Raw genomic sequence first — 14,324 nt, forward strand, 5'->3', positions numbered from 1 at the left:
TAATGCCAACTATAATAAACTTCAGAGCTAAGGGGGAACCATTCAAGAAATATATGTTTGCTGAAGATATTTTAAGGAAGGTCACACCAGTAAACTGGTGGAAGTCACTTAAGCGCTTGGATTTAGAGACTGTTCAAGTAATGATTTCACTTTTAACAGCAGTAGCTTCTTCTGCAGGCGTTGAAAGAATATTCTCTTCCTTTGGACTCATTCATTCCAAATTGAGAAATCGGTTGGGACCCAATAAAGCAGGAAAGCTTGTTTTTCTTTTCCAGATTATGAATAGGAACAAAGAAGAAGATGATGATGAAGATGACGACAAGTGAGCTACAGAGGACAGCAGGGACAGTAGTATTTAAGTTTTTCATGTGTCGGCTGGGCTGACAGTCTAAGTTTCTTAAAATATATATATATTTTGTTTAGCCAAATTAGTTAACAAACATGGATGTTTGTTTAAGCAAATAACTTATGCTGTAATGTTGTTATTGTTTCAGTTGAATAAATCTATTTAAATTGTTATTAAGGTCAGGATTATTTTTCTCCTTCCTAAGTACAACAGAACAGTGGTGTCCAAATATGAATGATTAACCCATTAAACTGGGGAGAAAAAAGTAATATAAAAAGTGATTCTAAAAATCTTCATCTACTTGCATGTTAAAGTAGCAAGAACTAGTTTAGGTAGAAACTTTGATTTAAATCACTGATTTAAATCAAGCCTTACTGACTAGTGATTTAAATCAGTTAGATTTAAATCAAATCCACCCTGCTCAACGGCCTATAGTTCCCCTTTTCAGTCAAGATTGGGTGCAGAGTGTACATTAATGAGAAACTAAATGAACTTTTCTGAATTTACCAAATCGCTGCAATGAAACAAAGTGAAAAATTTAAATGTGTCTGAATACGTCCCGTACCCACTGTATACTGTTGTAGACACTGCTCCTTACAGGCAATCTCAGCTCACTCGTCCACCCCACAAATCAGAGTCTCCTCGCTCATCCACCCCACAAATCACAGACTCTCCTCGCTCGTTCACCCCACAAATCAGAGACTGCCGCTCCGGTCACAGCTTAACTGCAACTTTAATAAACAAGCTCAACATATTTTTCGAGGAAGCTGTAGAGTTTTCCGGCTGCACCGCCTCACGCCAACCTTTACCCGCCACAGGTGCCAATCTCCACTAACGGTTAACAGTGGGGTGTCACAATGAAACAGAAAATAAACAGGATTAATAAAAATAACTCTTAATTATAAATATAAAGGTTTATAGAATTCCAGCGTCATCTGGACTGGAGGCAATCAGTGAATTATCGGGAATTAGCTGTGCAATGCTCACCGTGATCACCCCCAGGCACATGGGCGAGGGGCGTAGGGACAAATGTAAAAAGTGGCTTATGTGAGAGCACCCCACCACGGAAATGAAGAGGCAAAGGGTCAATTGTAGACTTCTCCATCATAATCCTCAAAGATGAAAGAGTCTGGCTCCAGGTTTTCGGAATCATAATCTTCATCGTAAGAGTATGCATCCTCATCATATTCTTCATTCCAGTCATTATCATAATGAGGAACTTCATGAACATAGTCTTCATCCTCCTCCTCCTCATCATCATCATCCTGCTCACCAGCAGTATCCACAGAGTCGGAGGCATCATCAATATTACTGAGGAGAGGAGAGAGGGGAGTTATTAACAAGCATCAGATCAGCCACAGGAGATGGGTTGCATCCATCAAGACCACACTGGATATGCCCACCATGAATACAGACCACGTTATCCAGAAAATATCCACCATCAATACCGGCCAGGCCCCCCTGGATATGTCCTCCATCAATAGCAGCCAGGCCCCACCAAATACATGCAACATCAATACGGGCAAAATATTTACACGATATTCAGTGTAAGTGAAAAATTAAGATGTACTACTCAAATCACCAACAATTCCTGTCATATACTGGGAAAACTCCACATGAACTGCTCTATACTGCGAACACCCCGACAAGATTCACTGAAAAATGGTAACACCCCACAAGACCCGCCATATACTGGTAACACCCCACAAGACCCGCCATATACTGGTAACACCCCACAAGACCCACCATATACTGGTAACACCCCACAAGACCCGCCATATACTGGTAACACCCCACAAGACCCACCATATACTGGTAACACCCCACAAGACCCACCATATACTGGTAACACCCCACAAGACCTGCTGTATACAGGGAACACCCCACAAGACCTGCTGTATACAGGGAAGACCCCACAAGACCTGCCGTATACCGAGAACACCCCACAAGACCTGCTGTATACTGGGAACATCCCACAAGACCTGCTGTATACTGGGAACATCCCACAAGACCTGCCGTATACCGGGAACACTCCTCAAGGCCTGCCGTATACCAGGAACACCCCACAAGACCTGCCATATGCCGAGAACACCCCAAAAGACCTGCTGTATACTGGGAACATCCCACAAGACCTGCCATATACCGGGAACACTCCTCAAGACCTGCTGTATACAGGGAACACCCCACAAGACCTGCCGTATACAGGGAACACCCCACAAGACCTGCTGTATACAGGGAGCACCCCACAAGACCTGCCTACACCGGCAACACCCCACAAGACCTGCTGTGTACAGAGAACACCACACAAGATCTGCTGTATACAGGAAACACCCCACAAGAGCTGCCTAATACCGGGAACACCCCACAAGACCTGCTGTATACTGGAAACATCCCACAAGACCTTCCGTATACCAGGAACACTCCTCAAGACCTGCCGTATACAGGGAACACCCCACAAGACCTGCTGTATACAGGGAACACCCCACAAGACCTGCCTACACCGGGAACACCCCACAAGACCTGTTGCAATGCTGCATATTGGGAACACCCCACAAGACCTGCCTACAGTGGGAACACCCCACAAGACCTGCCGTATACTGGAAACATCCTAAAAGACCTATCATATACAGGAAACACCCCACAAGACCTGCTTACAGTAGGAACACCCCACAAGACCTGCCTACACTGGGAACACCCCACAAGACCTGCCGTATACAGAGAACACCCCACAAGACCTGTTGCACTACTGCATACTGTGTATACTGGGAACACCCCACAAGACCTGCTGTATACTAGGAACATCCCACAAGACCTACCATATACAGGAAACATCCCACAAGACCTGCCATATACCGGGAACACTACACAAGATCTGTATACAGGGAACACCCCACAAGATCTCCTGTATATACCAGACCCCACACAGTGCGAAGCAAAAAACAGCGGTGGTTGGTTTGGAAAATGGCGACAAACAAAAAATGGACAATTCTGGTATCACAGTAACCATACAGACGAAGAGAACAGTGTCACAATGTGCAGTAACCGTACTGACAAAAAACATTATCACAATGTGCAGTAACCGTACAAACGAGAACGGTGTCACAATGTGCAGTAACCGTACCGACGAGAAGAACGGTGTCACAATGTGCCGTAACCGTACCGACGAGAATAACGGTGTCATAATGTGCCGTAACCGTAGCGACGAAGAGAACAGTGACACAATGTGCTGTAACCGTACAGACGAGTAGAACGATATCACAATGTGCAATAACCGCACCGACGAGGAGAACGTCGTCACAATGTGCAATAACTACCGACGAGTAGAACAATGCCACAATGGGCCTTAACCATACTTACAAGGAGAATGGTATCGCAATGTGCTGAAACCGTACAGACAAGAATGGTATCACAATGTGCCATCCCTGTACCGACGAGAACGGTATCACAATGTGCCGTAACCGTACTGACGAGGATAACTGTGTCACCAAGTCATTTTACATGCAATGTGCCGGACAAACATTTAAGTCAGAATAGTGGGTTTTTGGCATATTTCCTGGCACTTGGTATGTCTTCATTTTGCAGTGCTGTTGGCAATTTTCCTGTTTTGCGCTGTAGCTTTTACTCTGTCTTCCTGGAGGCGTACTGTTTTTCTGGGCATGCGGCCTTGCGTGGGTTCGTTGTTTGCAGGATGAGTTGGGCGTTTTAAGGACACCATTCTATAAACATGTCACGAGGTTCAGGAGCGCAATGATTTTTCGTGCCATGTTTTTCCATCGTTCATCATTACGTAGCGTTGACCGGGTGACAGATCCTTGCAGCGACACCAACTTTTATTCATTTAAGTGATAAAAAAAAAAAAAAGAAATTCAGGAAAAAAAACGCAGTTTTTGGGACGGGGCAAAGTTGAGGTTTGTTTTTTGCACGCTGGGCTGAGGTTTTTATCGTTAACGTATGCGGGTAGATTCAATATTTTGCTTGTCTCTTTGTTCTTTGCGTAGCTTTTTGATTTTTTTTTCACCACAGTTTTGGGTAATTCATTTTGTATCTTGTTGATCGGATGAGATGCCACGTGTGGATTGGGATGTTTTTTCTTTTTCTGTATTGGGGGTCCCCTGGGGACCTGACCTGCGCTCGCCCGATCCTGTGTGCTACATGCAGCGATGACACAGTACCGCGGTGCACAGCACAAATCTTTGTCTCCTGTGACATCACTCACTGGAGAAATGACATGACAGGCAACAGGGTCTTCAGCAGACACTTGTCTGCCGTGGCAACTCATTAGTGCGTTGTAGGGGCACTGATGGGTGATTAGAACAGAGCACCCCCTGGACCATGTGAGGTAAATGCCGCTGTCACAAATTGAAGGCAGCATTTAATGTGTTAACAGTTGGGGGTGGAGCTCTGTGCGGCACTTACAGGCACAGATACAGGTTCAGCACAGGTTCAGCACCTGAGCCCGCAGTGGAGAACAGAAGCCACCATATGGCGTAGCATGGCTTCATATGCTTCACTATCAAGGTGGGACCTGTGGCCAATGAAAGGAAGGAAAAGACGCAGGATTCGGGGATCTTACTCTGTCGCAGGGAATGCCGGAATGTCGGCCACGTTGGACACTTTCATTTCCTTCTCATCAGGATCAGACAGGAAGCCAACACAGAAGTCCTGCAAGAAAAAGTATGCATGTTACACTCTAGGAGGATACCCCAAATATACAGCACAGGAGGATAGCCACATCCCTATCCACCAGACTGACAGCACTGAAGGAAAGCTTGCCCATGTAAACCAGATCAATCCATGTCTAAAGGACACTCCGTAAAGGAGGATAGCCACATCCGTGTTTACAGGATACAAAGATTGGGCTATCCTCCTACACTATGCCTACAAGACACATAGTCCAGAAGTGTAACTTCATCTCTACAGAAGAAAAGATGATATCCCTATGTCTGCAGGTTACAAAGTATAGGATAGCCCCATCTATATCTGCAAAACATAAGAAGAGAAGATAACCTTGTCCATATCTATAGCTCACAAAGTATAACAAGAAGTTCAAATCTACAGGACAAAAAAACCCCAGAAGGATAGCCCTCTGTTATGAATGAGTCACCGAGGAGGAAAAAACAAAAAGCAAGCTAAGCCCAGAAAACCGGAGAGGTTGGTAACTAGCGGATTGCAGAACCCTGATCCTATCCACAACAACTAGCAGTAGCCGTGGAGCGTTCCTACGGTGGTACTAGACGCCTCGTCACGGCCGGAGAACTAAAGAAGCCTAAAGAAAGAAAGGGAAAATCTAAACTGCCCCAGAGCAGACCCCAAAGCAATAGACAGCCCCCAACATGTATTGTCGGTGAAACAAGATGAAAAACACAGACACAGATAGAAAGATAGGCTGAGCAAACGATGGGGCCCTCGCTAACTAGAAAGGACAGGAAAGAAAAGCTGCTGTCTGCAATCACGCAAAAAACCCTGACCAAAAAAATGTCCAACACGTCTGATAGAAAAAGGCCCTGAAGTCGCTAGACTTCAAATCACTATATCAGCACTCAGGTATATTCTGAAGACAGAGCAAAAGAGATCAACTGATCAGAGACAAAATGGGGATTCAGCCCAGTCCCAGCCAGGGCTGGCTGAACACAAAAACTAAGTAAACCAGACAAAAACTCATATGAACAATAGCAGAGAAAACTTAGCTTTAGGAAGGCAGGAACCAAACTGGAAACCAGGAGCCACAGTCAGGAAAAATCACCAGCAAGAAACTAGGGAGTCGGCTGCCTTAAATCCAATCAAACTCCTGATGTCCAATCGCAGTCCTCTTCCTCAGGTGGCCGGTCTCTGCCAGTAAGATCAGCTTCATTACCTCCCTTCACCAACAGAGGGAGTCCAGATAGAGAACTCACTACTCTGTCAGCACAGCCAGCTCCATAACCCTCACCAGAAGCCAGAGGCAAACCCGAAAATGAGCTCACAACAGCCCTCCATATTCTCCTTGAATCTCCTTATGAATTCCTATCTGACTGGTGTGAGTTTGAATGAAGCTATCACACCGTGATCTCAACAGTTGGTCATCCTGTGTTAGTCTAGTTACTAAATGGTTGGGCTGGACCACCTGCTGAGCCAGGTGTCCTCTTACAGCTACCCATGCTGAAGGGGGATTGTAAGCGGTCATTAAATCCCCCAACATTCTTCACAGTGGGCAAGCCTCCTGTAACCTGTAGACGTAGACTGGGCTAGCCTTTTTTACGTTCTGTAGGTAGATAATGTACTTTTCTTTTGTACTGTAGATGTGGACTGGTTTATCCTCTTTTATTGTGTCCTGAATACTTGGATAGGAGTTATCGTAGTGCACACGGTCTAACATCAAGCCAGTAATTGACATGACTCATCTAGAACTGTTGTTGCATATGGGACCATTATACATGCGTAACCATTGCGTATATAGTGTATTGTCTAGTGTTCCATTAAGGCAATTAAATGTATAATTTAACCTTGGGCTGCTATTATCTCTAGCCACAAGTCCGTGTTCTCGGTTTTAACTTTACATGCTACCGGGGCTGGTTTCTAGCTCAATATAATCCCGTTGACGGACTGGCATTATATTTAACGAGGAACTGGTGGCAGTCCTACTTGGCTAGCAGCACTCTACTTCACTTGTGCTAGTGAAAGAGGACTATCAGCCTGTCAGGTTTGTGAGCGAGTATGGTGCCATGTCAGTGACTGCATGGGCTACCTTCTCTCACGCCTCGTGCCTACCTGAGCCTGTGTGGATAGGGGGTGTCAAGTAAAACTGTACCATGCTGACCTTGTGTGTCCCCAGGGGGTGCAGAACGTCACGTTGGTGAAAGTGCAGAGACCATACTGTGTGATCCTCCGACGTAATAGTGATGTCAGGTGGGGTGGCGAGGTGCAAGCTCATCATGTGTGGTAGCAGAACGGTATGGGATTGAGGTAATAGTGTGAGTGTGGGACCCATACTCCCAGACACTAAAGACTACCAGCGGTAGTTATTTTCCGCTGAGGTTTTAAGATCAGCTCAGCACTAGACAGCACAAGTGCAAATACTGTAAGGTGTGTGGGTGCATCAGGTTCTGTGTCAGTGACCAATAATTGCAAGGATGGCCGGTGGCACCAAAGGCAGGGAGATGGCCAATGCCACGGACAGTGGGGAGGAGGTGGAAGACCATGTTTCCCAAACAGAGGGGGAGTCCAGCCTAGACTCCCCAAGGAGCCAGTTACCGGTGGTCAGTCTCGACATGGGCCGCTCACCACCTGCCTGTCCCCCCAGCCAGGCAGGCTCGGATAGCCACCTGCAAGCTGCCCTGGTCAGACTCAAGGCTGTAGACAAAAGCTTCAGCTTCAAATTCAACCGCAGACCCAAGTCAGTTGCGAGTCCCCTGAGGTCCGGGTCCCGAAGCTATGGGTAGAGGACTTGCCCCTGCTGGACAATTAGGACACTTTCTTGCTGGCATTTGAAAAAACTTGCCATCAGTACAATCTGTCTGAGGATCAATGTATCCCATTCTTAACCCCTCGCCTCAGGAGTTAGGGGCCCGTCACACATAGCGATCTCGCTAGCGAGATTGCTGCTGAGTCACAAGTTTTGTGACACAACAGCGATCTCACTAGCGAGATCGCTGTGTGTGACAGCGATCAGCGACCGGCCCCCCTGCCGGTATCGCTGAAGGAAACCACTGGACATTTCTTTTGTCGCTGGTCTCCCGCTGGCCAGCACGTATCGCTGCATGTGACAGGCGGGAGACCAGCGATCTGCTGGTAACTAATGTACACATCGGGTATCCAAGGGACGTGCGTCCCTTGGATACCCGATGTGTACGTTAGTTACCAACTCCCTGCATCAGCGCGCTGGTAACTCACGAACACAGCGATGCCGCGCGCTTGGCGTCGCTGTGCTGATTGCTGGTGAAGCTGTCTGTGTGACAGCTCATCAGCGATCACATAGCGACTCACCAGTGATCCTGACATGTTGATATCGTTGTCGGGATCGCTGGTGAGTCGCTATGTGTGACTCCAGCTTTAGGCTTTGGAAACCTTTGGGTACCTGTCCAGCGAGACCACCCTGAGTTAGAAGGATATCAAGGAGGCTCTCGTTCGGCAGTATAACTTAGTAACATAACAGTTAGCAAGGCTGAAAAAAAAGACATTTGTCCATCCAGTACAGCCTATAACTTGACCCCGGAGACGTACCAGAAGAAGCTCCAGAGTATGCAGAGGGGTCCTGCAGACAGCTGGGCTGATCATATGCAGGCGCTACTGAGAGCAGTTGACCAATGGACCACGGGATTAGAGCTCATCACCATCCAGCAGCTGAAGGAGCTCATCGCAACTGAACAGTTTTTGTGGAACTGCCCGGAGACCGTGAACGGAAGCCGAAGGGGGCCTCTGCAACAGTAACACTTGCTGACGAGTACACCAACAGGACTACAGAGGCCAAGAAACTTGCCGGATGGAAAGGAAGTAAGATAAATGTGGTGCCTGTTGTCCCTGCCCCCAAGCCCATTGGGGCACCTGACCATATTTTCCTCTCCATGTGAGTGGAGGAACTCTGGCATCTTTGCAGACAGCTGGGACACTTAAAAGCCATGTGTCCCCAGCACCAAAAGGGCCCGTCCTTGTCCCAGAAACTGCCCGCTGTTTTGTGTGGGGGTGATGTGAGGTCCGTTGACAACTTTCAGCCCGTTACATGGGACTGTGAGACACCGGCGCTGAAAATTATTCTTGTGCGGCCTGAACTGGTGTCCCCACAGGATTTATTACCTGGGAAAACCCTTGTTGTTTCCAGGATTGGAGGAGTCTAAATACACATTTGCGCCACCTGATCAAGCAAGCTGTGATAATGCCTTAGAGATTGTGGACAGCCGGCATGCTGGAACCAGCTGTATTGTGAGATTGTCACAGAGGGGACAGACCGCTGCGGAGGGGGAGCATGCAAGTGAGAGCGAGGCTGTCCCAGGAGAGGTATGGCTCCCAGGTAAGGCTTCGTTGCAGGGTTCCTCCACAGCCAGGATGTCAATGGGCCAGGATAGTCTGAAATGGCTATTTTGTATGAAGCAGAGAGGAAGCAGGCACTACCCTTGGTTTCAGCAGCCGGGAAGCTGTCACACGCAGTGCTAGCGCCGGGGCCCCCTGGGGGTCCAACGGCTTCTCCTCTTCCGACCAAGTGGCTGCCGAGTCAGACGGAGGCCAGGAGACAGGTACCGGGGAGGGTGGCTGTGGATGTGGTTGGACCAATGGCCACTCCCAGCATCTCCAGGAAACGCTTCGTACTGATAGTAGTAGACTATAACAACCTATACCCGGTAGCGGTAGCCTTGTCATCCATTTGGGCTAACAAGGTGGCCTTACTGGAGATTTTCCCCAGAGTGGGGTTTCCCCAGGAAATTCTCACCGACCAAGTTCATGTTGCAGCTGATGGGAATTCCTCTGTAAGCAGATACAGGTGCAACATCTGGTGAGCAGCACATACCAACCACAGACTAACGGCCTATGAGAACGGTTCAATGGCACCCTGAAGAAGATACTAAGCTGTTGGTCGACTCCCGACGGGCACGACAAGGACAGTACCTCCCAACCCTGCTATTTGCCTACTGAGAGGTTCCAGAGGCCTCAACGGGGTTCTACCCCTTAAAGCTCCTGTACAGGCAAAGTGTGCGGGGCCCCTGGTTCTGGTGAAAAAGGCCTGGGAAGGAGATTAAGCCACCCCTGGAGTGTTGGTCAATGAGAATGCCCTGTGCTTCCAGGACAAGATGCAGGCCTTGGTGGAGAGCTGGTGCACAACAATATGATGCAAGCCAAGGCCGACCAGAAGCGATGGTAGGACAAGAATGCTTTTGAGAGGAACTACAAGGTGGATCAAAAGGTGTGGTTTCTGGTCCTCAAAGCCCAGGACAGGCATCAGGCGGCCTGGCAAGGTTCGTACTTCATGCACCAGCGGCTCAACTCAGTAATGTACCTGGTCACCCTGGACCACATCCAAGGAAGGTTGAAGGCTCCCATGTGAACATGATGAAGTCATATCATGAGCAGAAGGCCTGCACCCTGCCCGTATGTAACCTGCCAGAAAAGGGAGATGTAGAGACCATCCCAGATATGCTTGCAAAGGCTAGGGGGGGTGGGACCATAAAGGATGTGGGGGTTTGCAACCAGCAGCTGGTCAGACCAACGGTTCCAGCTGTGGGCAACTCTACACCCCTTCTGGGATTTGTTCAGCAACAAGTCCAGAAGGACAGAGAAGACCATCCATCACGTAGACAATGGGGATCACCTCCCAAATCTGGCATTCAGCAATTTGGATATCTCTGGAGATGCAACAGAACATGTGCCAGGAGACTGATAATTTGCTGAAACTAGGCGCCAACCAAACATCCAGTAGCGCTTGGGCCGTGCCCGTAGTCCTCATCCTAAAGAAGGACTGGACAACACGGTTCTGCATGGAATACAGGGGACTCAACGCTGTCATGGCCATCAATGACCTGCTCGATAAGTTGGCCAGGGCCAAGTACCTGACCATCACGGATCTGAAATGGGGATATTGGCAGATTCCCCCGACCCGCGGGAACGCTCTAACTTTATCACCCCTTTCGGACTGTACGAGTCCACAGTGATGCCATTCGGCATGAAGAATGACCCTGCCACTTTTCAGTGGATGGTTAACACACTGCTCAAAGGACTTTGAAGGTTATGCGGCTGCATACCCGGAAGACATTTCCATCTTCAGTCCCACCTGGAAGGATCACCTAGAGCATCTAGTGCAGGTGCTCACGCAAATCCGCCAGGCAGGCTTGACTATTAAGCCGGAACAGGGCCAGCTGGGCATGAGAGGTCCAATACCTCAGACACCTGGGAAGCTGGAGCCGGGGAAGTGTGAAGTCATCGCATCCTGGCCCACTCCCAGGACTAAGAAACCGGTGATATCTTTCCTGGGCACTGTCTAGTACTATAGGAGGTTCGTTCCCCACTATAGTAGTCTGGCGAAGCCCCTGACGAACCTCATCAAGAAGAAGCTGCCCTCCACAGTCAATTGGACAAACAACAGTGAGACGGCCTTCCAGGTGCTGAAGACTGCCCTTCCAACTTCTTGGTACAGACTTCACATGACCATTTGTAGTGCAGACCGGCACCAGTGACTTTGGCCTTGGTGCTGTTCTCAGCCAGGCTGATTCTATGGGCCAGGACCACCCCGTTTTGTACCGGAGCCGGAAGCTCCTGCCAAGGGAGGTGGTCTACTCCACAATGGAAATGGAATGCCTGGCAATTGTATGGGCCCTGCAATCCTGCTTGTATGGACACCAATTCACTGTGGAAATGTATCACAACCCCCTCAGCTGGTTATACTCCGAAAACAGAACAACTGGGAGGTTGCTATGCTGGAGCCCTGTGCTCTAGCAGTACCACTTCGCCATGAGAAGGGCAGCAAACACAGTAATGCTGAAGGGTTATCCCTATCTGCCTTTGTCATGCTTGCTGTTCTCTTCTAAAGGGGAACACATCGAGTAACGTGCTTGAAGGAACGGGAACCAGTTGGAAGCCAATGCCCCCCGATACTTCACCTGTATTTGCATGTCTGAACAAAGTGTATATATATATATATATATATATATATATAACCATTGTTTATATAGTGTATTGTCTAGTGTTCCATTAAGGCGATAAAAGTCGTAGTTACTCACCGGTTAGCGGTATTTTTCGGAGTCCATGACAGCACCACCTGAGAGAGGGGATCCGCCCTCCAGCAACAGGAAATCCTACAGATACATAAGGGCGGCACCTCTCTCACGCATCAGTTGGTTTACAGAGCACAAGAGGACCGCAATGGTTAATAGCATAATTTATATACAATACTCTACACGACTATTAATTACCCGTGTACATATAAGAGGAAGAAGTGCACAACCAAATTATACTAAAGGGAGGGAATGTACGGGTGCTGTCATGCACTCCGAAAAATACCATTAACCGGTGAGTAACTACGACTTTATTTGGTCGTCCATGACAGCACCACCTGAGAGAATTACAGAGAGTAATAATTACTTTAGGGAGGGACTACAGCCTGCAGAACCCTGACACCAAAGGAGAGGTCTGAGGAAGCACCCAGGTCTAGTCTATAATGGTTATAAAAGGTGCTTGGAGAGGACCAAGTAGCTGCCTTACATATTTGGTCGATTGAGACCTCCGATCTCTCTGCCCACGAGGATGCCATGGCCCTGGTGGAATGTGCCCTCAGCTTGCCAGGGGCCGGTTTGCCTTTTGAGGTGTATGCTAAAGAAATGGCCTCCCTAATCCATCTCGCTAGCGAACTTTTTGAAGCCCTAAGGCCCTTCCTAGTGCACGGATAGGAAATAAATAAGCCATTATCTTTTTTCCAGGGGTCGGTAACCGCCAGGTACTCTAGGAGACATCTCCTAACGTCTAGAGTGTGTAATTTCCTTTCCTTATCGTTCGTGGGATTAGGGAGGAAGGATGGAAGAACTATCTCCAGAGTTCTATGGAAACTGGAGGCTACATTAGGCAGGTATGCTAGATCAGGTGTAAGAATTACCCTGTCATCCCTGAATTGTATGTAAGAAGGAAGTCTAGATAGCGCCTGGATGTCACTCACTCTACGGGCTGATGTCAACACCACCAGGAGAGCCACTTTAAGGGATAGGTTTTTCGTGGAAACTGATGATATAGGTTCAAACGGGGCCTCTGTCATGGCCGTAAGAACTAGGTTTAGATCCCATGGCATAAATTTATTTTTCACTAACGGTCTGGATCTGCCTGTTGCTTTAATGAACCTATTGATCCAATGGTTACTGGCGATGTTGCAGTTGAACAGTGCCCCTAGAGCCGACACCTGTACCTTAAGGGTGCTGGTGGAGAGTCCCATGTCCAGACCTTTTTGCAAGAACTCTAAGATCTGCGCTATGGGAGTGGACTGTCCAGCTACTACCCCTGAGCTCTGAAGGAATCTCTTCCAGATCCTCACGTAGATTTTGGTTGTAACCGGCTTTCTGCTTTTAAGCAGGGTGTTAATTAGGGCCGGCGAAAAACCTCTCTCTTTTAGCAGTGCCCGCTCAAAATCCACGCCGTCAGATGTAGGCCAGCTACCTGAGGATGGTAAACTGGGCCCTGGGACAGGAGGTCTGGAATGTTTGGTAGGACCCAAGGGTCGGATACCGACATGGTCCTCAGGCATGAGAACCATGCCCTCCTGGGCCAAAACGGGGCGATCACTATAATCCTCGCTTTGTCCTTCCTGACTTTCCTCATCACCAGGGGTAGTAGAGCCAGGGGAGGGAAGGCGTATGCTAGCCTGAAGTCCCATTTGATTAGAAGAGCATCTACTGCCAGAGGGTTCTCCCTGGGATTCAGGGAGCAGAACCGAGGCACCTTCCTGTTCTCTCTGGTGGCGAAGAGGTCCACTTCTGGCTGCCCCCATTTTTGTACTATCCAGTTGAAGATGGGCGCTTTTAAGGACCATTCCCCTTGCTTTAGAAGGTTGCGGCTTAGGAAGTCTGCCGTGGTGTTTTCCTTTCCTTTTATGTGCAGAGCTGTTAAAGACAGGAGATGTTGCTCTGCCCACTGGAACAGCCGTTCTGCTACCTCCATCAGAGGCCTGGACCGAGTGCCGCCTTGGTGGTTGATGTAAGCCACGGTGACCTGATTGTCGGAGAATATTCGAACATGGCGACCCTGTAGATACACAAGAAGGCTTTTAACTGCCTGCTCTACGGCTGTTAGCTTTCAGGTTGGAGGACAATTCCCAACTGATGACTATCCCACAGGTCCTGGATCAAGATTTCCCCCATGTGGGTCCCCCAACCCGTAGGGCTTGCGTCTGTGGTGACTAGCCGGGTTACGTTATATTCCCAGGGTACCCCTCTGGCTAGATTGTCCTCGTCTAGCCACCACTCAAGGGAACTCAAAGAATGTTGGGACAGAGTCAACTGGCCTTCTAGATAACCGCCCAGGATCTTTTAATGGC

General features: G+C 48.5%; 1 protein-coding gene across 7 annotated transcripts in view; it reads right to left on the minus strand.

Annotated features, from left to right (window-relative positions):
* Window positions 1-1,060: 1,060 nt before the first annotated feature.
* CUL9 (cullin 9) overlaps window positions 1,061-14,324 on the minus strand; it is a 244,072-nt gene continuing 230,808 nt past the window's right edge. For all 7 annotated transcript variants that reach the window (XM_073563508.1, XM_073563509.1, XM_073563511.1 and 4 more), the window contains 2 exons: window positions 4,920-5,008; window positions 1,061-1,657 (listed from right to left, as the gene is read on the minus strand). In XM_073563508.1, coding sequence (XP_073419609.1) covers window positions 1,432-1,657; window positions 4,920-5,008 — 315 coding nt within the window. In that variant the 3' untranslated portion in view covers window positions 1,061-1,431. The remainder of the gene's footprint in view (window positions 1,658-4,919; window positions 5,009-14,324) is intronic.

This window comes from Dendrobates tinctorius, unplaced genomic scaffold (genome assembly GCF_039654945.1).
Source record: "Dendrobates tinctorius isolate UK_male_01 unplaced genomic scaffold, ASM3965494v1 ptg000393l, whole genome shotgun sequence".
Lineage (NCBI taxonomy): Eukaryota > Metazoa > Chordata > Amphibia > Anura > Dendrobatidae > Dendrobates > Dendrobates tinctorius.